This window comes from Typopeltis vanoorti, chromosome 13, assembly GCF_054136105.1.
Source record: "Typopeltis vanoorti isolate ZY-2024b chromosome 13, IOZ_Tvanoo_1.0, whole genome shotgun sequence".
Lineage (NCBI taxonomy): Eukaryota > Metazoa > Arthropoda > Arachnida > Uropygi > Thelyphonidae > Typopeltis > Typopeltis vanoorti.
Genome location: NC_143561.1, coordinates 77,683,686 through 77,707,417, shown reverse-complemented (window position 1 = coordinate 77,707,417; position 23,732 = coordinate 77,683,686). Strand labels below are relative to the sequence as shown.

At 35.2% G+C, this 23,732-nt stretch overlaps 1 protein-coding gene across 3 annotated transcripts in view; it reads left to right on the top strand.

The window, feature by feature from the left end:
- LOC150100301 (uncharacterized) overlaps nt 1–19,477 on the top strand; it is a 91,498-nt gene extending 72,021 nt beyond the window's left edge. For all 3 annotated transcript variants that reach the window (XM_090402692.1, XM_090402689.1, XM_090402691.1), the window contains one exon: nt 17,996–19,477. In XM_090402692.1, coding sequence (XP_090258818.1) covers nt 17,996–18,597 — 602 coding nt within the window. In that variant the 3' untranslated portion in view covers nt 18,598–19,477. The remainder of the gene's footprint in view (nt 1–17,995) is intronic.
- Nucleotides 19,478–23,732: the final 4,255 nt, after the last annotated feature.

Sequence of the window (23,732 nt, the reverse complement as noted above, 5' to 3'; positions counted from 1 at the left end):
TTGCTGCTGTGTGCAAAAAGTGGTTTCAAGATAATCATATTCCACTGCTGGAATGGCCTGGGAATAGCCCAGACCATAACCCAATCGAAAATCTATGGAGCCGACTAAAGAAACTTGTTAGTCAGAAGCAACCCAGCAATAAAACCCAGTTAATAGAAGCAATAATTCAATCTTTGTTTCACATTATAACAGCTACAGAACTAAAAAAAACTTGGTTCACTCCATGGGAAGGTGTTGTAAGACCGTAATTAACGCTAAAGGTTACCCAACTAAGTATTAAGTCACATTGTGAGAATTTTTGTATATCTCATTTTTTCTATGTGTTTCACTTTTCTTTTTTATAACTGCTGTTCTAATAAAAAAATCCTTCATAAAAGTTATTGCATTGCATTCTTGATTAAATTATCTTTCCATTGATATATAATTTTATGGTATTACTCAAAAAAAAAAAAAAAAAAAAAGTGGTGTTATGAGCCATCAAACTTCAGAAATTTTTCCAGAAGGGTTTCCACAATTTTGGACACTAGTGTAGTTAAATAACATTGGTGATAATTTGCACCCCTGTCTCACTTCATGCTCCGTTGGAAAGGGAGTGCTATATTCCCTTTGATTTCAACCATCATTTCAGAAGATGATTACAGAGATTCAATCAGTCATATTATTTTGCTGTCTGTTCCATAATATTGCAGAATTTTCCAAGGTCATCATGCCAAATTGAATCAAAAGGCTTTCTGTAGATCACTTAAAATTATTACACATTGCTTTATTATGTTCTGTGTATATTTCTCCAATCATATGCAGTGTAAATATATGGTCAATTTTTCTTTATAACTCCAGCCTGGAAGTCAAAAATTGCATTTCACATGAAAGTAATATGTCCAGAAATATTTTTCTTTGGTAGCTGATGAGGCTAATTGTCCTAAAATTATTACACTTCTTGCTGTTTCCCTTTTTGGAATCAGAATAAGGATAACTATGCACCAGTCTTTTGGCCAGATCTCAGTGTTCTGAACCTGCTGGCAAATTTTGTGGAGTGCACTAACAATAGATTCTCTCCTTTTTTTAAGTATTTCTGTTGGAATATTTTCAGTTCCTGTTGTTTTTCCCGATTTTGATCTTAAAAAGGCTCTTTCTACTTCTCTAAGTGTAGGATAATCACTGTTCTATGTTATCAATGGAGCAATTCCCTTTAAATTTGTTGGTCCTGGCTATCATCACACTTGAATAGCTTACTCGAATAATCATACCATCTCATCCTCAATTATCCAGCTCTTACAAACAAAAAGCTTTGTTAATTTCTTTATTATTTGGTATTCTGTTGTATAGTTATGATTTTCCTCAATTTCTGTGTATTCTTCAGATAACCATTTATTTTTTGAAAACTTAACCTCTTTTTTAATCTATCTGTTCAGATAATTATACTGTTCATTGTTGTTGCTAATGTGTAGAATTGGTTGTAATCTTCTCTGCTGATCATAAAACCACATTTCTTGGGTAATCCCAAGATTTATCAATACTGCATTTTCTTCCTAGAATATTTTCAGCCCCTTCAAAGACTATCCTTGACAGTGGCATCGCATGCCCATTTCATTTGGGTTTGCTGTTGTGTGGTCAGTATCGTTGATAAGGTGTAGCATAGAGGAAGCCTGCCTCTATGCTACACCCTATAGCTTAATAAGGGCTCTCATTCAGCCATATTGTGTTAGGCATCGTCACTACACTAACAATTCCTGTTAGCGTAGCAAGTGCGGAAAGAGTGGTTGGTCTAGCAATTATATCAATAGAGGCAGACATAGCTTATAATTTAAATTTAGAAGAGCTTATAAATTTTATTGTGTGATATCCCCATAGAGCAAACATTTAATTAATATTATTATGTAATCATTTTGCATTAATGTTTCTCTTGTAATAAAAACAAAATCGCATTTGGAGATTTTCTTATATTTTTGTTTTATAATCCATCAGGGGTGATATTTAATTGTTTGCCTCAGGGTACAGTCTAATCTGGCGATTGTCCTGCGTGTGGGTTATGCAAAATTCATGTTAATTTGACTGTATGATTGCATTTTTATTGATGTATGAAAGTTTTGAGAGTGCATGGCCCTTCAGTGCTCATCTTAATTGGTCCAATGCAATTAATTGTAACCCAAATCTGCATAGAGTGGGGGAACAATCTGTTTGTTTTAAGATATATTAGAAAACAACAATGAAGGAGAATGCTCTATTTGGTTGGTATATTTGAATTACTCAAAGGTGAAATATGTGAGCTATCATAAGACGTGACAAACAAATTATTAATAATTAACATTTGTGGTATGTGTGTCCCATAAGTTGCTGGGTATAGCATTTGATCCTATAAAGTCTAGACACGAATAAGTGAATTTATGATGACATAATTAAAAAAAAAAAAAAAAAAAGGATGAGGAAAGGAAAAGAGATTTGTTTGCAAAGTATAAATAACTAACCAATAATAAACAACCATTAATTCATTTAGTAGTTCAGTTAAAAACTGTAGGGAGAGGCTAATCCAAATTAATCTATTCAGGAATAGATTAATTTTTACTGTATGTTTCCAAAGACTAAAATGAAAATGTCTCTGCACCATTAAAAATTTTTTCCAACCTCAACAGATGCTATACTGTTATGAGCAAGTAAAATAATTAGCTTAGTAAAATAATCACTAAAAACAATTAGTGTAAGATATCTCAAATGACATACTTATGGAGAAACACTCTGCTCCTGCAGGCTATGCTGCATGCATGCGAACAGAACAGATTTATTGTACCACTAAACATAACACCTAATTAAACACATTTGTCCTAACATCCACTTTCAAATTTTCAGTTCCAGAAAATATGTGTAACAGCTGTTTGTAATACAGCCATTGGATACAGAAAGCTCTCAATTCATGAAAAGCAAAATGAATATGTCATCATCAAATTCCTATTCCTATTCCTATTCCAAAAATCTAATAGTACTATCATATCTACATGAAAAATTTTACATCATTACTAACTTCCTATCTACAATCTTCCTCCAAATCAGTCTGTTATGTTAATTTTAGAAATAAAATTCTACCATGGAAGTTGGACTAACATTCCATATAAGCTCTGCGAAAATGTGACCGCTGGACATGGAAGCAGCATACATATGCTAAAAGCTATCTCCCAGGGAATAAAGGAACGACAGACACCCAGGTGTGAACATGAAAATGTGTTAATATAATTTTAAATATGGAAAGCATAAAGGTCAAATGAACAATAGCTATGCTTCATGTGCCCTTTTTCTCAGAAAGGTTTTATGCTTCTTGGTGAGGTTAAATTCTTCTTTTTCTGCAGCTTGTCCCACTTAAGTGGGGGGGGTCGCTGTTTTTGGTGAGTCTTCTCCACATTCTCCCATCTTGGGCTGTAACCACATCAAAGTTTTTCATCCTTAAGTCCTCCTCCACCAGTTCCCTCTATCTCTTCTTTGGCTGCCTGCATTTCCTCCTCCTCTACACATCCATCTGCATGACCTTTCTTCCCACATATTTGTCCTCCCTCCTCATCACATGGCCAAACCATCTTAACCTTGCCTCCTGTATCTTCGCTCCTAAGTTTGTAACTTTCACTGTTCATTTCTCAGACGATCCTTTTTGGTCACACTATAGTTCACCCACTTCCACCTAAACATTCTCATCTCCGCTACCTCTATCCTGCTGATGTTATTTTTCTTCAGGGCCACAGTTTCCATAGCATATGCCATAGCTGGTTCTCTCTCTCTCTCTCTCCAGTTCCTCCATCCCACTTCCTTCTCAGCTTCTCCATCCTCTTCCACTGTTGAACCTAAGTATCTAAAGTCCCTAACCTTCCTGATGACATTTCCTTCCAGCTCCAGATCTGTTTCCTGGCTGCCGTCCACTTTGCAACACATATATACGCTGTCTTACTCAGTCTCATACCTCTCTCTTCCAGTACTTTCTTCCATCTTTCCAGTATAGCTGCCACTTCTTCTACTCTTGAATCTGCGCACAGCAAGATGTCATCTGCATACAACATTGTCCAAAGCACGTGTTCCCTTACCTCCTCCATCACCACCTCATTCAGTGGCGTATTTAGGTATGTCCCTCCCCTAGGCCCGCAGAAAGTGCCGCTCCTCATATTTAATGAACGTTGATTTACATTCATAACCTATTTATATTGAAATTCGTAATATAAATTTATATATATATATTATATTTATCACGTCCTCGTAATCCAGTGCCCTTGTAATATCGCTCTCAATTTGTAGAACTGCCAAGTTGCTGAGTCTTTCTTCTGTCATAGTTGTTCTATGGTAGTCCTTCAACCTTTTGAGGGCAGAAAACGATCGTTCAGCTGATCAATTTGTTGCTGTCTTACACAGAAAAATCGTAACAGCAGTGTCCAAATTGGGATAATACACTATGGCTTCCTGTCGAATTTTCTGTGAAAGTTGTAGGAATGTATTTATTTCTAGGCCACTTGATTTCATTTGCACTCTTAAGTGCAGACATTCATTTACAAATTCAGGTTCAATATCAGTTGAAAAGTGTTCTTGAATTTTTTTTGCCCCTTTTAAAATGTCCTTTTCACATATCACATGCATTGTTGTGAGAAACCGGAACTCCTTCAGGAGGTTTTCATACGACACTTTTCTTCGATTCATTTCGAATGAGAGACTGCAAAATTGTGCCATAAGTATCAGTTTTGAAACTGACTGATGGATTGTACTCTGCTTTATTTTCGTTAATTTCATCTGCACTGTCGTCCAAAATCCTGGCGGGCTTTTTCTTCCTCTTTTTCTCTTCCTCATACAAGTCAACTCCACTAAGTTTCTTGCCCTGTTCTTCATAGGATTCATATAGTAACTCTATATGAATCCTAGGAAGTATAGTAACTCTATGAATCACGTGTTACGTCATTTAGTTCTTTTAAATATTCTTCGAGGGGCCCCTACAGCTCACACACAGTTCCTATATCAATGTTTACACTTTGTAATTTCTTGCTTGTGGCATTCATTCTTGCGAGAATATCGCCCTATAGGCAGGTCATGATCCCAACCTCCAGTGACTGAAGTTTCCGTAGAGTCCCACTTGCTTCACATCGCGTAACTTCCTTCTGGGTGGTGTCATTTTCAATTTCGGACAAAGTGGAAATTATTTTCTTCCATCCCTCACAAAGACTCCAACAGGTATCATCACGAGCTGACCAATGAGTAGGGGAAGGACGTTTGATTACTTTTGCAGAAGCTTCCAGGTGCTTTCTTAGAACACTCTACCGATGTGTTGAAGATGTGAAAAATACGTGCAGTTTCTGAAGGACATCAAAAAATCCGGAAAGTACCGACAGTATTCGACAGCACAAGTACCAATTAGACATTCTCGGGTACAGAGAATGTCCAGCGCATGGTGTGATTTCTGGCAATGGATTTATTTCAAGAATTCTTGCTTGCAGTTCTATGTACTTGTCTGACATGTTACTAGCATTATCATATGCCTGCCCTCTGCAAGTTGCTACATCAATTCCAAGTTCGTGTAGTGAAGTCAAAACCGCCTCTTGTAACTCTTCAGATTTGTGACTTACATTAGAAATGAAATGCAAGAAACGTTCCACAGGAGTTTCATGTTCTTTCACATATCGTACAATGAAGGACAGCTGATCAACATGAGACAAGTCTGATATTGAGTTAATACTTTGGAATAGTACTTAGCTATTTAAAGTTCTTCCATAATAAATTTGATTACTTTCTCGATCATTGTTTTAATAAATTCCTCATACATGGCAAAGGAAAGATAGGAAACGAAACCTTTTCCTTTTTTCCCACTTTTGGCAATCTGCTCAGCAAGAAAGGGATCAAATTCACTAATTGACTCTAGTCACATCATTACATTTCCATTATGCACAGAACCGAAAATGTCATCCTTTCCCCTCAAAGCAAGTCCTCTACTGGCTAATGTATTTACAACTGTAACTACCTACTTTTTAATACCGTCTTCCAGTTGCTGAGTTATTTGTAAGTCAATTCTCCCTGCAAGATTTGCTCTTTGTTTCAGAGCCATCAGATAATTCATATGACTAGTTGCTTTCTCATGATGACTCACTCGTGCTTCTGCATTTTTCCAGTCATTAAATCCACTGACAAAGTGACTATCGTCAGCTCTCCCTCCACCAAAAAGGTGACAAGGTGCACAGAAGATCTTTCTAGTTCTAGGAGAGTAAACAGGAAAATCTCTTATTATTATTTTGCCATTAATCAGATTCCTCTCAATGAGTTTCGTAGAAACATGTCTTACTTTGTCAGGATAAGCTCTTTGTGATTTTGAATCACTGTCTAAATTTTGTGGAAACCTGTTAACTGCGATATACTCACGTGTTACGTCATTTAGAATCCACTCAGCTGAGTTATTACTCATCACCTGTGCTGCCAAATTGTTGAGATTTGTTGTAGGCATGTCATTTGAAACAGATTCAATTTCCTTCCCCTCAACTGCTTCTTGTTCTTTTTCCAAATCGCAATTACTATTAGCAGATATGGACGCAAATAAACTGTCCAGTTTTCTTATCTTTGATACTACTTCGTTAATTTTTGCTTCCTTTTCTTTTCTCCTCTTCTTATATTCACTACCACTAAGTCGCTTTCTACCATCACTCATGTTTTAAAATTTAAATAGTAATTTAAAACACACAGGAAGTATAGGAATGATTTACACAATTTATAACTTTTTAAAAGCAAATCAATAAAACAGTATTACCTCCAATCGGATGACAACATTTGAAACAGATTCAATTTCCGTCTCCTCAACCATTTCTTGTTCTTTTTCCAAATCACATTTACTATTAGCAGATAGCGATGCAAATAAACTGTCCAGTTTCTTGTCTTTGATACTACTTCGTTAATTTTCGCTTCCTTTTCTTTTCATCTTATTTTCAGATTTAGCACATCTTAACTGCTACAAAGATATCAGGATACTGAACTAAAGAGCTGAAGGAAGGGCAACAATTAACAATCTTAATTTGAATTCGAAATAATAAAGAAGGAAAAGTTGTTACAGTTATTAAAAATAATACCGACACAAAATTAATTAGCGGCAATCTCTCCCGACTATTGCCTTTGTGTCAAGTTACCGACAACAATACAGTAGCTTTCCGTGCACGTGTCTCGGTCTGTATAATTATGCAGAATTTGATTACATGGCAATATACTTGCAGTCTAAACTTACAATGAGGAAAAGAAAAATATTTCTCTACTTGTGAGTAGATGCTGCATATAAGGAACATGTTATAATTACAAAAATGAGAGCCTGGAAATTTAAGTCGCCCCTCAAAATTTGCTGCTCTAGGCCCAGGCCTATACTGCCTATACCTAAATATGCCACTGGCCTCATTACAATATTAAACAGCAACGGACTTAATGCTGACCCTTGATAGAAGCCACATGTCACTTGAAAACTTTGTCTGGCCCAGGCAGGTCTGAACTCTTGTCTTCACATTTCTGTACATCTCCTGCACTAACCTTAAGCCAGCAAAGGTTGGTCGATTGGTAGACCGCTGCTACTAATGGTTCGCAAAAAGTTAAGCAAGTTTGAGCGTGGTTAGTAGTTGGAAGTGGTTCAATTATTTGATGCTGTTGGCACACTCTCTCTCTCATTGAGTCTTTGGACTCCCTGGAGGTGTTAAATAATAATAATAACCTGACATATTCCTCCAGTACCTTCTTCTCCCTCAGATACCTCCAGACTTCTTGCCTTGGCACTCTATCGTACGCTTTCTCCAGATCAATAAACACCAGATATAGCTCCCGTTGTTTCTCTCGAAACTTTTCCATCATCTGCCATAACCCAAAGATAGCATCTTTCGTTGATCAACCAGGCATGAAGCCAAAGTGCTCCTTTGCAATCTCCACCCCCTTCCTCAATCTTCCATCAATAACCCTTTCTAGGATTTTCATTGTGTTGGACACCAACTTTATTCCTCTGTCATTCTTAATGACAGAGCCTCTGTCATTAAGAATGAAAATTAGAGCCTCTGCTACTAATGGCTCACACAAAAAGTTAAGCAAGTTTGAGTGCGGTTAGTAGTTGGACGGGTACAAACGTTTGATGCTGTTAGCACACTCTCCCTCAATGAGTCTTTGTGACTCCCTAGAGGTGTCACATACTAAAATGTTAAGTATGAAATACTAAAAAAAGTTAGTCTTGTACATCCCATTTACCCTTGTAGATGGGGACAAGAGTACCGTATATTTTGCATATAATGCGATCCACGTATAATGCAAACTAGAAATTTTATTTGAAAACTAGCCCTAAAAATGTCCACATATAATGCGATCTGTTAATCTTGTTCTCTAACATTATAAATAAACAATACGAATTAACGAAAGAAATATTTATTTTAAAACAAAATGTCAAAATACAATAAGAATTGACGAAAGAAATATTTATTTTAAAACGAAATGTCAAAATCCTTTAAATTCTTCATCTTTTGAGTCATCAACATTTCATTTATAAATTCATCTGTAGGCATTGCATCATCAGTGTAGCAGTTGTCGTCATCGTCATCATGCTGTCCATTTTGTTGTACGTCATCTTCTGATCCATCCATTGAATTACTTATTCCACATTTAAGAAATGAGCATTGAATCATTTCAGATGGTATCGAATCCCAAGTTTCTTTAACCCAGCTGGCGACTAGGGTGATCTCAGGCTTCTGAAAATTCCCGCCCTTTGTCATCTTCACCAAACCAGATGACATCCATTCTCTCCTTTTTTCACGTAAGTGATCTTTAAACAGCTTAATCAAGCTGACATCAAAGGCTGCAAAACGGAAGTTAGACCACTGGTATGACTGCTAGGTCGGTACATAGCTCACGTGCTTTCGCTTTGCTTGCCTCCATTAATTGCGCCCGGAACATCTCCCAGACTAGCATGCTTTGTTGACGTAACAAGCTGCCTGGACGTATGTTTTATACTTGATCCAGCCACAATTGTACACCTTCTTCATCCATTCAACCTTTCTGATTGGTGCGAACAAAGACACCTGGTGGAAATTTCATATGCTTCGAAATTGTCTTCCTTTTAAATATCACTGTTGGCTTTAATTAGGTTCCGTCTGTCATGCATGCTAGAACAATGGTAAAATGCGTTTTTTCATGTCTCGTTGTTTTTATGATGACACTTTTTTCATCAACTGAGTTCACTGTTCGATTCCCGGGCATCTCATCCATATTGCCTATTTGGGAAAGTTGATATCCGTGACACTTCTGTAATTTTATGATAAATTTATGGAAGGACTCCACTTTTTCTTCAAGCTGCTTTGGTAACTTCTGCGCAATTTTTGTCTGGTGTTGTAATGGTAATGCTTTGCATTCCATAAATCTGTTGCACTGCCCAGGCGAAGCAAGAAAAGATGAAATACCTGGTGTGTCCTTGAATTTACCATTCTTGAGTCGTAGAGCTCGAAAACGAATTGCATTTCTTGTTACTATAATGTCATCTTGTCGTTGGACCAAAATCCATTCATTTAGCTCTTCTTCGAGTTCTGGAAAGGATGCTACATCTCCATGATGGGCACGTTTCGTTTTTGGGAGTTTTTCAAAACTATCTTTTTGCTTATGCCAAAGTCTAATATTACTCTCTGCTACACCAAATTCTCTCATAGCAACACTGTTATTATGTTCTTCTGCAAACTGCATGACACTCAATTTAAATCCTGCTTCAAAAGATGAACGTTTATGTTTCTGTTGGCTCATTTTCAGGCTAGGTTTGTTTAACGAATAATATTTAAAATGAACTGTGGCTAAACCAATATAACTGTACTAATATTCCACCAAGGAGGCGGGATATTAGCACTACTTACATTACTGGCTTTATGCGCAGATATGATGTGCGCTCGGTCACCCAATGCGAGTGGCTCAAGTAGATTTGGTTGCATAGGCATTAGGTAGTATATATATTGTGTGTGCAAGTCTAATAAGATGTTATATTTTTTAAGATCCACATATAATGCGAATCCCTAACTTTAGACCATAAATTTTTTGCATTATACGCGATAATATACAGTACTTTCCCTCCATTTCTCGGGTATATTTTCCTTTTGGCAAACTTTCACGAACAAGTCCCATAACAGGTCAATTCCCTATTCCCCAGTGCCTTCCATGCCTCCACTGGAATTCTGTCGGGGCCCCACCGCTTTTCCATTCCTCATCCTCTTCATGGCCTCCTTCACTTCCACTCTACTGATGTTCCTCACCATCCCTTCAGAAGGCTGTCCATCTTCTCTGTGAGGTCTTGCATTTTCCTCATTCAAAAGTCCTTCAAAGTATATTCTCCATCTGTTTCTTATATCCACATCCCTCCATAATACTCTTCCTCCAGAGTCTTTGATCTGCCTCACACGTAAGATGTCCTTTAATGTTATTTCTACATTTTGCTAATCAATAAATTTTTCTCTGTCCTTCCTTTGTTTCTAATTGATCATAAAGATCTTGATATGCCATGGCCTACGCCTGTGGCACAACTCTTTTGGCTTCTCGCTTTCTCTCTCTGTACACTTCTCTGTCCTCTTCCACTCTTGACTCGTCCCACTTCTGCTTTGCATTCCTCTTAGCCGTCACTGCTTCTTGTACATTATTATTCCTCCACCTACCCTTCTTCTGCTCTATAATCTTTCCAGATGTTTCACCAAGCACTTCGATTGGTTCGGAATTGCTTTTGAATTATGTCTCCACCAATCTTGTACACTTTCTAGTCCATCTAAAATCCTCTCCAACACCCTCTCCCTAAAACGGTTCCTCTCATTCTTCTTTTAAGCGAAACCACTTAATTGTCTTCATCCCACGGCTTCCAAAGGTTCTTATCTTCGGTCTTATTTTAAGGTCTATGCACAGCAGCCAGTGTTGCTGCACCACTTGATCTGTTGGGATTACCTTATAATTTGTCACTTCCTTAAGATGTTTTCTTCTAGTCAAAATGTAGTCAATTTGTGAACTGTTGTTACCACTTCTAAACGTTATCAAATGTTCTTTCCTCTTGTAGAAAAATGAGTTCACAATTGCCAGATCAAACGCTACTGCAAAGTTCACAATCCTCTCCCCTTCCTGGTTCATCATTCCCACTCCATGGCTGCCATGCACCCTTTCACAGGCCTTATTCTGTCTTCGTACGTGTCCGTTCAAGTCTTCTCCTCCGACAATCATGATCTCGTTTTCTTCCAGTTCCCTGATTATTTCTTCATCTAGCACATTCCAGAACTCATCTTTCTCCTTTGCTGTACAGCCAACTTGTGGGGCGTATACACATAATTGGTGAGGTTAAATTATCATTGGCAAATGCTAGAGTGAGACACAGATAATTTGAATTTTGATATGATTTTTAAATACAGCCATATATAATTCACAGAAATTGGAAAAAGTAGTCACTTGGGAAATTATAATTTTTCCAGACCGAATCAAAGAAAGGCTGCAATAACTAATTTTGCTTATTTTATTTATACACAAGTTCCAATCTTCTGTTGTTGTTTTTTTAGGAATTTTGTTAGCACATCATCATAAAATAAAGATGTTTTCCTTCAGTTCATCAATGTCTTTTCTGTAGCGATTAAGCTTAGGCCTCTCAGCCTTTCCTGTGTTTGTGTTCCTCTATAACAAGTATGCATTCTCTTCATAGCCGAAAAAGAATGTTCGACTGTAGCAGTAGAGCTCGGAATCAACATGACAAGTTCTGCCTAACTTATAAATTTCCTTGAATGCAACCTGAAGTTAATTTTCTTGCATGAATTTTAATAGGTGATGCACTGGTTTCCTGGCAAATTCTTCAGAAGAAAATAGTACTTTCAGTTCATTTTTCAAGTGAATGTAGTCAAAAACTGGGCCATAGAAATCCTTTAAGTTTTCTAAAATACCATTCAGGAAACATCATTGCATACTGACCATATCTTTCACTACAAAGGAATTGGAAAAAAATTCAAGTTTCGAAAGTGAAGAGTATCTTTCTTCCATCTCCAGGCACATGCAGTCGACTTCCCTGGTATAATCTAAGGCACATGCTCTTCTCCATCTCTTCCAGTCCTTTTTATCTCTTAGGTCTCGACTCATCAACTGTATGCTTCTCCTACAATACACAAACCAAAATATCATCAAATTTATGTTCTCTGTCATTCCTAAGCTACTCACTAGTGTCATGCACTTTTTTACAATAGTACAATATATCATAGGATGAAGTTTGCATTATATTATTCAAGACATCAGTATAGCCAAATAAAACAGAAAATTTCTATCAACAAAATTGATTGAAAATCTTGCAAGAAATGCAAAAAACCACTAGCTTTGATTACAGCATCCATGTCCCATTCCCCAGAATTCTCCACTATGTGTTCAAAAAACTCGATGAGTTAATTTCTGTGTTTTCCTGTGCTTGTTAAATGGGAAGTAAAGTTCCATCTGGTTGGTGCGACAGAGGGTAATTTTTAGCAACAAAATCTTGTAAAAAAACATTTATTCATTTTGATAATTTAGAAAAATATGCCACCAATGCAATGATAATTTGGAAAAACAATCTATTCCTTGATATTTGAGAGGCTTTGCTTCAAAACTTGGGGATAGCAATGCGTAAATATTGCTAAAGGATATGTCTCGATAACTTTCCTCTGTATTAATATGGCCACTCATTACACAGGCACCGTCATAAGTTTGGCCAACTAACTTGTCCTAGCTATTAAATTCCTCAACTCTGTTTACGTGTTTAAAAAAACCATTAATGTTCTATTATCACATAGGTCTGTGGAAGAAGTTCCTTGAAATACAGTCGAATCCTTTAAATGACTGTTTAAAAGAGGATCATACTCACGGAGCACATTTAAAAATTCTATGTAATTTCTTCGATTAGTTGAATCTTCAGACTTATCAAATAGCTGTATGCTATTTGGCTAAGCAAGGGCTTAGCCAAATAACATACAGCATCAGTTAATCTTTTTAAAATGTCTATTTTTCTTTACCCGTTCATTATGACGGGTAACTTCAATTTTTCTTTGTAAATGAGAGTGTCAATTCTTTGTTTTTCCAAAATGATTGAACATGTGATTAGGAGCACTCATGTTTTTGCACTGCTGCTGTTAAATGCTTAAGGTCAGAATAACCATGCTTATTCCAAGCGCCTTTCTCTCTGGAGAATAATAAACAGGCCAACAAAAAAAAAAGTCTTGACTGCACTTCACATCCAGTTAACAATTCTACTGTGCTGTATTGTGAAATAGAAAAGTGTCTCATATACTCAGTTTTTGCATCTTTGTGCATGCTATGTAAATTTCGAAGAGGAGGTTTACCTCTTTCGAGTACAGTCATACAATTCACAAACAGCACTGACAGAAAATGGGACATTCAGTAGGTCGTCAACACTGTTTCAAATTGTAAATATGGTCAAAATTATAAATTTATGAAAAATTACATATTAAGAATTTGTCTATATTATATATAAAAACTTGTCTACCATGTTTAGTTCACACTTCACACATGCAAAAAAAAAAAAAGAGATGAAACTCCAAAAACAGCAATTGGTGACAATGGCATTCAATTGGATTGGTTGACACAATAACCAATTACAGCCTCTGGGTGCTATTGTCTCAGAGCTCACCCAGCCTTGTCTTTTCAGCAGTTTAAAACTACTAGAACACTAAGAATCTGACTTGCTGCACTCTCGTTACATCTTTTCAAAGGGCTCAAAGGTATATTTATTTTGAAAGCACACCCAGGCACTGAATGCAATTGTGATACAATGTTTACGCATCGAAAAGTGCCCTCTTCACAAAGCATTAGTATATTGTGTTTAATTTTAGGAATCATGCAAAGCCAGGAAACAATTAGGGGATACTTTAATGGAAATAAATGCAAAAATATAATATTGGTAATACTGATATTTTGTGGATGAGCCAAAGCTATAAGAGAAGTCAGAAAAAGACATAGAGAATCATGGAACAAATTTGTTTCTAATTTAGAACATGATTTATATAAAATAAGGCCCAATGTATATGAGATTTTGAAACACTTAAATGCAGATACCAAAGAAAACATAAAATTAAACACTGAATTGAAATTAGAAGAATTTCTAAATTACTACACAGAATTGTGGACAGACAAATATTTTAAAAAAGACAGCTGGCAAACAATTAATGAAAAGGAAATAACTAAAGAAGAATTAGAAATCAACCTGAAAGAAACGGAAAATCACCTGGAGAAGATAAGCTAGGTTCAGAACTATATAAATATGCAGGAACAAGATTCAAAGAAAGACTCTTATTATTTTTAAATAAAATTTATTCAACTGGAATCCCCCCAATAGAATGGAAAAAAGCAATTGTGATTCCTATCTTTAAAAAAAGGTAATAGAGATGACCCTAAAAACTATAGATGTATCAGTATACTAAATTCCTGTTACAAAATATATAGCACAATCTTAAATAGCAAACTAATGAATTCCGAAAACTTTATTTTAGAAGTACAGAATGGATTTAGAAAAGGACGATCATGTATAGACTCGGCCTTTTGCCTAAAATTAATAATAGAGAAAAGGAGAGAATACAATTTAGAAACACATATTGCATTTATTGACTTTGAAAAAGCATTTGATAAAGTTAAAAGAAACATATTATTTAACATATTAAAAGAAAGACAAATACCAAATAATATCCTAAAAGCTATCATATACGAGAGAGAGATAAATCAAGGGTCCGACAGGGATGTCTCCTCTCAGCAACTCTTTTTAATATCTACTTAAATGAAATAATAATAAAATGGAATAAAAATTTACATCAAGAAATTAAGCTTTCTCCTACAATGAACTTAAACACTCTCCTTTTTGCCGATGACCAAGTAATAATTGCAAATTCTGAAGATAACTTACAGAAAGCTATTTTAGATCTAAATGAGATGTCCGAAGATTATGGTATGATAATATCAACAGAAAAATCACAAACTATGACCTTTAGAGGACAAGATCCAGCAAGAACTAAAATAGTAATAGATAACAAGATCTTAGAACAGGTGAATTCATTTAACTACCTAGGATGTACGATCACATATGAAAATGAAAAAGATATAAACGTAAAAATTGCAAAATATTTAAAAATAAATGGTGTAATTAACTCTATATTTAAACCAAACCTAGTTCAAAAACAAACCAGACTAAAAGTATACAATACATTAGCCCTACTAGTCTTAATGTATGGAAGCGAAATCTGGATAAAACAAAAAGACAAAGATTAATAACAGCAGAAATGAAGTTTATGAGAAAAACTGTAAAAGTATACCCTATTTCATCACAAAAGAAATGAAATTATGAAAGAATTAAACCAAGAACCAGTAATAGAAAAAATTAAAAAATATAAACATAAATGGATGGAACACGTTCAAAGAATGAAAACAGAAAGATTACCAAAACAAGCCTTAAAATACAAGCCATTAGGAAAAAGAAAACCAGGACTTCCTCTTAAACGATTCAACGATGACCTCTAAGGCTGACTGCTAATAATGATGATGACTGATATTTTGTGGATGAGCACTGCACACCTAGCACACCCAGAATATTCACCCCTGGTCCTTGAAAACTATTGGCAAGAGGTATCAGGATCAACAAAGTCAGCAGGCATTTCATAAAGAACAGAAACGTAATTTGTTTTAAATAATTTTTGAATGGTATTTGATTTGTGTAAGGTTAAACTTTTGTCTTATTTTTCTTGCGGTTCTAAATCCATATTTCAACATAAATGTTGCTGTGACTAAATTATGATCACTTCTAATGTTAGCACCTGGGAAAAATAGAGTTCTTAACAATATGATGTTATTAAAATCCTTTATCAGCAGAGCCTCCAACCTCTGTTCCAACCAGGCTTCCCTTGCAACTGAACTCTTTTATTTATTATTTTATAGCATTACAGTAATGCTATTACTAAGAGCCTCTGTAGCTCAGTCGGTATAGGCCAACCCTTTGGTCAGAAAGACTTGGGTTCGATTCCTGTCCAAGATGTGAGGAACCTTTATCAGGTCTATTTTGATTAAAGGTGAGTTAGTTGGTCTCATACGGAGGTAGAGGATTTTTTCACCCGGAAACTCCGGTTTTTCGTCTCTTAGAACAGGAAAACTGGCCCCGTGAACACACACAGATTTACAGCCATGAATATTTACGATAATATGTGGAAGAGATAGGGTCCTCACCACATGCCATTACAGCAGTAGTTAACCATCAGTCACATCATGGTAGTCAAACTCCTCAATAGGAGACGGCACATGAATGGGAATGTTATTACTATTCCCTATATCCAAAGCACTTCAGAAAAAATAGCTATCACTTTAAAGATATATAATCTATGCACTGCTTTCAAACCTCATTGAAGCTGTTCTACCCTTATCAACTCTCCTAAGGACCCCCCCCCCCTCTGTTCCATGTGTTTACAAGTTTTCTTGTTCTTTCAAATTATCATTGGTCAAAACTGCCTTGAAAAACCAAGAAATAAATCCAATACTGTAATTATGGTCAGTCTGGTCTAGCCTTGGACTGAATCAAATGGGGGGGAACTATTCTTCAACTCTAACGAATAAAAACTTGAAAGACTGTTTTTAGAATCAGTAGAAGATTTTTTTTTTATCTAAATAAATATGATTGCATTAAACTTCCCAAGATTTGGGCAACTTTAATTCTTAGGCCTCTCATCAACAGCACCCCTCATACATCTTGAGACTTTCAGTCTGACTTTTTCCACGTGTTGTTTTGTGTGCATTCCTGATGAAGATATGAATTTAATTTAGAAATAAATTCATAATAAATATGAATTTATTTCTCTGTGCTGTATTCATTCCATTAAACCTAATTGTGAGAAAATCTCTTATTTTGTCAACCTTGACATCACACCATACTGCTTCCATTCACTGCTATTATTTTCCTTTCGTATCTTAACATTGTGTGGATATAATTTCCTTGCTGTCATCAGCAACATTTTTCCTGCCTACCTTCTTGCCCTCGATATATTCATGAAAAACATACTTTTTCAGTTCCCATTAGGATTCTCACAAAAATTATGCTTAAGTTATCTAGCGTTTTCCAGTAAGTAAACTCTTTTACTTACTGAAAAATAAGGGAAATGAAGTAAACTACATGTCCCTTATTTCTGATATTCCTTTGCATTTATAAATAAGCATAGCAATTCATTTCTTGATTTATAATAACCACCCACCTCTCATCTATGACTTTTCTTCACCTTATGCCTGCTCACTTTTATAACCCCATGCCTCATATATCTTCTCACTTAGCCGCTCCCAGTACATCCCATGCCATTCCCAATCCACTTTCCTTACATTGCCTTCCTATTCATCCTGACTGCAAGTTTCCCCATCTAGCTTTCATCCTTGTTCTTATATTTCCATCTCTCAGACCTCTCTCTCTCTCCCTTCACAAACATCTTTTTTTTTTCCTCACCTTTTCCAGTCTCCTGATCTTTCACATCGCTCATTGCATTTCTTCTAGCAACAATCTCCAGATGATCCATTTCAATGCAATCCATCTGTTTTATGCAATTCCATTTGCCCCTCAAATGTGTTCTGCACATCAACAAACTGCACCATGATTTTTGCTTGCTTTCTCAACTCATTGTCATATCTGGGTAACTCACCAACTACTCTTCCCACTGCATTTTTTTCACTTACCTCAGTAATCTTCTGATACCATCCTCATATTCTTCTAATGCCCAACCAAATCATTTGTTCCTACCACTACCATTAACTTCTTACATGTTTATTTTTCATATCCAAACCATAAATTGCTCATCTGATCAGTAAAATTCCTTTAATTTAATAACTCACTGAAGATAAAAAAAAAAAAAAAAAACTTTGGATCTCTAAAATATAAATAGCTTTTCAGGGATATTTTAGCATCTTTTTTTTGTGTATTATTTTTATTGTCTTAATTACTGTTCTCTAAATAATGAATAATTTATAAAACAATTTTACATTTCAGAGAAAGAAACTGAAGAAGCTTGGCTTGTTAAAAAGAATGACAGCCAGATGTGTACAGAAGGTATACAAGATATTTTTGAAAAACAAAGTGAAGTTAGAGGAAAGTTTTCTAGACCTTCTGATGAAAGTTTTCGAGCATATTTTACTCAGCAGCTCAAGAGTGGGAAAAATAGTTTAGAAGAAAAGTGTAAACCAGGTTCACCTTCCTCCAAAATTCTGGAGTGTGTCACCAGAGAAAATCAGAAAGGGATTCCAGCAGAGGAAAATGTATCTCACAATATTTGTACTGAAAGTTTTACTGATTCTTTATCTAAAACTGCTGTTGTAAATAATTTGGATCAGAAGAATGGTAGAGAATCTCATAAAGTGACAGAAGATGTACCAGATGAAGTGCCTAATACAAGATCTAAAATGCATACAAATAACATTCAAAATCCTCTCACATTTTTGAACCAGAATATACCAGCAGATGAAGAAAAAGCATGTCCAATATGTGAAGCTATTTTCCCTAAAGAATTTCCTCAAATTGAATTTGAAATGCATGTTGTTGATCACTTGGAAACAGAAAATGTTTCTCTCCTGGATCAGTATGAACTGCTTTGAGGGGAGGGTGGGAAGTGTTGTGTAACACAAACTCTTTCACTGGAATTTCAAAATGTTGGATGAGCAAAATTTTGGTTCAGTAAGTTAATTGATATAATTATATCAATAGAATGAGTTAGAATTATACCCTTTCAATGAATACTTTTTTTTTATGTCAATTCTACCCATAGCAGTTTGCTAAACCAGTGTTAACACTAATACTGTGGATAAGTTAAATAATCTAGCAATTCCACTCTAGAGACAAAACATGCACCTCTTTTGAAGCCAATTCAGATCTCCAGTAACCAGGATCAAGGTCTCATACCATCCACAAGAAATTGTTAGATTGCATTCCAGAATAGGTACTTGTTCCATACACGCAGTATTATGTTTGCAATATTAGATATATGTAAAACAGTGATAATGACTCAGTTCAGTTTAAAATTTTAGCTTGGTTATGATTGTGTGGGAGTTATGATTGTAAAGGCCTGTGGGCTTCATCCATCATAAAGTATTCAGAGAAATTGAAATATTTTAGTTTCATTTGGTTTTCCTTTAAAATGTAAAACTTCTGTAAAAGTATTGAAAGTGTTAAATTGATTCACTCTAAATGGTTCACTTTATAATTATTTGTTAATGCACTTTAATCAGTAGTACAAAAAATAAAATAAAATAAAATGCTTGATTTATCTTCATTGAGAATAAACCTTCCCACTCTTCATTTTTATTAATGAGAAATATTGGTAGGATGGATTGTAATCTGAAAAGAAGCAGAATGCATCCCAATTCAAGAATTCTTATTACTTGCTACATGTGTATCTCCTTGCACTTATATGGCCATTTCCTTAACCCAAAAGTTTCTGTGTAGCCCTTGTTCTAAAAAAGAAAAAAAAAAGTTGGATATCCTTGTCATGTGTTAATTGATTACTTTAGTTTTTAAATTAACAGTATTACCAGTTGTAAGGTGTTACTTTTTTTTTTTAATTGAACAGATTTGAGGATTTATGCAATGTTGAGAATAAAAAAGATAAAGATAGTGAATAATGTAGTAGAAGTTTAGGATCACATCACAAAAGTGAAGAGAGCACAAAAAATTATGGTAATAATGAGGCATGTAGTTAACCTATTGTATAAAGCTTTGATCAAAACATTTGAACTGCTGCAAAGATTTACTCTGCTGTGTCCATTTAATAAACACCAGTTGACTTTTGCAGCTAGTTCACCACACTTATCAGTATATGACTGTGATCAGAGTGAATTTGAATTCACAAGCATTTAATTTGGAAACTAAGAACTACAGAATGATTGAATGCCTGAAACTTTCATTCATTACCCTGTTTTCTTAAAGGAATGGTAGCAAAGAGATGCTTTTAACTGTGATGAAAATAGTCATTACTGGTTGTGATTTAAAATTCATATTTATTTTTAAGTAATATCTTGATAAGCCACCCCTCATCTAATTCTCGCCCATCCAAGACATGCTGAGTCCCCTAATTAGAAGTTGCTCTGCTAGAATTTGTTTAACCACATAAAAGAAAAGACCTTGAAATATGTTATAAAAGATGTCTATATTTGTAAAGAGTATATTATATTCTTCTTCTTTTCAGCCATTTTATGTCCACTGCTGGATGAAGGCCAGTTCTTTCCACCTTTCTCTGTTCTTGGCAATGGTTGACCAATTTTCCCCAACAAAATTTGACAATTCATCACTCCACCTTATTTTAGGACGTCCGTGGCATCGTTTCCCTTCTTTGGGAAGCCAGTTCGTTTAGTATGGTGGTCCATCGCTCATCTCCTCTTCTGGATAGATGTCTGGCCCATTTCCATTTTAGTCACATATAGTGAAGAATGAAGTCAGTAATGCTAGTCTGGCTTCTTATCCAGGTGTTTTGCTTCTTATCTTTTAATGTGATGCCTAGCATCAACCTCTCCATTTTTCTTTGAGTTGTTAATTTATTTGCCAGTGCTTTTGTTAGCGACTAAGTTTCACAACCATATGAGATGACTAGAAGTATACGCTGGTTAAATGTCTTCCTTTTTAAACACAGTGGGACATCATTGCTTTGAAAAATGCTTTTCAATTTTTTGAATGCACTCCAGGCAAGTTGAACTCTTCTATTTATTTCCTTTTGGAGTCCACAATGAGATGACCTATGAAGAGACTCTATAGAAAAAAGATATACATAGTCTCTTCATAAAAAAGAGACTCTTTCCAAGAAATTGTTTTCTATTATTATGTTTTTTGGTGTTAAAAAATAATTAAACATGATTTTAGTTTTTTCTCTGTTTATCTTTAGACCAACTTTTCTGCTTTCATGATTTAGGTCTTCTGGAGTGTTTGCAAAAATTATGATATCATCTGCATATATTAGATGTGTTAAGTTTCTGTTATTAATTTTTATACCAAGGTTTATCCAGTTTATATTATTACATATTTCTTGAAGGACTGCTGTAAAGTTTTTTGGGTGATAGTCTCCTTGTTGGACACCTTTTTCAATTGATATTTTATTGCTACTCCCGTAAAGTTGGATTGTTGCTGTTGCAGTGAGGTATATTGCCTGGAGGAGGTCATATAAGGTATTCAGAGAACTCAAGGAACTCCCTGATTCTGGAGTGCTTTTATTATTGCATTAGTTTTGATGGAATCAAATGCTTTTTCATAATCAATGAAGGCTAAACAGAGAGGCAATTGGTTTTCTTCTGCTTTTTCTATTATTTATTTTACTGCATGAATATGATCAATTGTGTTAAAGCCTTAACAGAATCCTGCTTGTTTCTACTGGTTGATTTGAGTCTAGAAGAGGTGTTAACATGTTTATTACTTTTGTGAGAATTTTGTACAGATAAGAGAGAATACTAATTGGTCTATAGTTCTTTATTTCTTCTTTGTCCCCTTGTTTAAATAACAGCATCAGAGTAGCATTTTTCCAATTTTCTGTTATCTTCCCCTCTTCTAGGCATAGATTTAGTAAGTTTGTGACATGGTGAATTATATTGTTTCCTCCCCATTTAATTAATTCTATGTGAATTAGATCTTCATTGGAAAATTTTTATTTGTTTTAAATTATATTTATATATTATAGTATATTATAATAATAATATATTATTATTAAAAGTGCATCTGCACATAGCCTGGAGACTGACACTTACACAAGGTGTGACAATTTAATTTCTGGAACTGCCGTTTAGTGTCGCCTGTGTGGTGATTTGGTTGGAGTCACTTGAGTAATCATGTTTGTACATCTAACTAATGAGTACGTAAACCTCAAATTGATAGAGCCATTTGCTAGTTGTCTATTGCAAAAACAATAAAGATCGGCGTGTAAACTTTGGCATAAAAATGTCTGATTGAAATTTAGAGCAGTGTATTAACATAACATTTTGTGTAAAAAATCGGCAAAAATGCTACTAAAACATTGGAGCTGTTGAAAATGGCATAAGAGATTCAGTGGTGGTCAAGGAGATGTGAATGACAACCACAGAATTGGACAGCCAAAAACAAAAATGACTGATGCAAACGTAAACAGAGTGCGAGATTTGGTATGGACTGACAGACTATTAAATGTGCAATTAATGGCTGATGAATTACAAATGAATCAAGAAACAGTCAGGGTAATTTTAACTGAAGAATTGGGTATTGTTATATCGATGCTTCTATATGATTTATGCTTAATTAGTTGTTTACTTAAATCTATCCTTTCTTACCTAAAACCTTATACAATCAACATCCTACTGGCTACTCGATTGCTAAATTGATGTTTTGTGATTTATTCTCTTTATTCACTTACTTTAATCTTATTCTTATATCTAGGATTGTTTCCTATTCAGATACTGGCAAATTTATATTTTGCTGCGTCAGCCAGTATCCTATAGCAGAAAAGATCCTTGCTCAGGGAGACAATACTAGAGTCTGAAGATTACTTACACAATATCTTACTTAAACTGCCGTATAGATTTAGATTATTGCAGTTGTGGCCTAAATCTATTATTATATTCACTCTAAATCCTTCCCGCCAAAATAGGTTCTATTTTTATAAGTGGTAAGTTGGAATCGTAATCAGGCATGACTCAGGTTCAGGTAAATATGACATGTTTATTGGAATATCTAAAACAATACAAAATTCATACACTCAATTATGCTCAATACTAAATAAAACTCGAATTAAGAGGTTAACACTTTTTAAATTAATTAAATCTTATAAAGCATGCTAAACACATTAACTGCATATTGGGATAGATAGCAAATGATATGAAGTTAAGCTAAATACCTTTCAGTAGTATTACTCTCAAGAATAAACTAACAAACATTCTAATGTTATTGAGATACTAAATTCTACTATTCTTATCGTTTCAAGTTAATCCTATCACATACAAAATTACAAAAGATCTCTTCCAAACAATTCTTACTCTCAAAGGAGGTTAACTTTCTAAATAGAGACTGTCCACAGAGTTCTTTAGAATACAGTTCTTAATTTCACATTCGTAAACAATCTTCTCTCTTCGAATGAACTTTCACACAAAATTAGAGTAATTGCACCTGACTGAGCTTTTTCCACATCAGTCTGCACGTGTATGGCTGGATACTTCTCATCTATTGGCTGTCCATATGCTAACGTAGGGGTTACTCTATCTTCATTCCTTCTGCTGAAAACGGACTCAAATCTCTGCGTTTCAGGAACAACTCGATGGGAGTTTTCAGCAATGGCTTGATTCTGCTAGGACTGGAATTTTTTCATTTAGCTTTGCATAGAATCCTACTTCACTTTAAGAACACTCGCAGTCCGACATCTTATCACAGACTCCCCTCCCCCCCCCCCCCTTACTCGAAACTGCCCGCTAACTTCCAAAACAGGAAAACGTAACCACCAGAGAGCCTTCTGATACTGGCTCAACCCCTTATATTCTTCTATAGAGCACCATCTTTTCTCAGTCCCCTTTTTGCGCACGGCCCTTATCTTTTCACCCCTTTGGGTTCATCCTTCGCTTTTATGACGCTGTTATACTTGGATTCACAGAATACATGCCAACGTAATTTTCCGAGTAAGCTATACCCGCTAGTGTTACGCTGTACACGTGTAGCTTGCCTTCCAGGAATTATTACTTAGCAACTTTTTAGATGACTCAGTAAATTTTACATAGCTTAAGTGAGGCTTAAA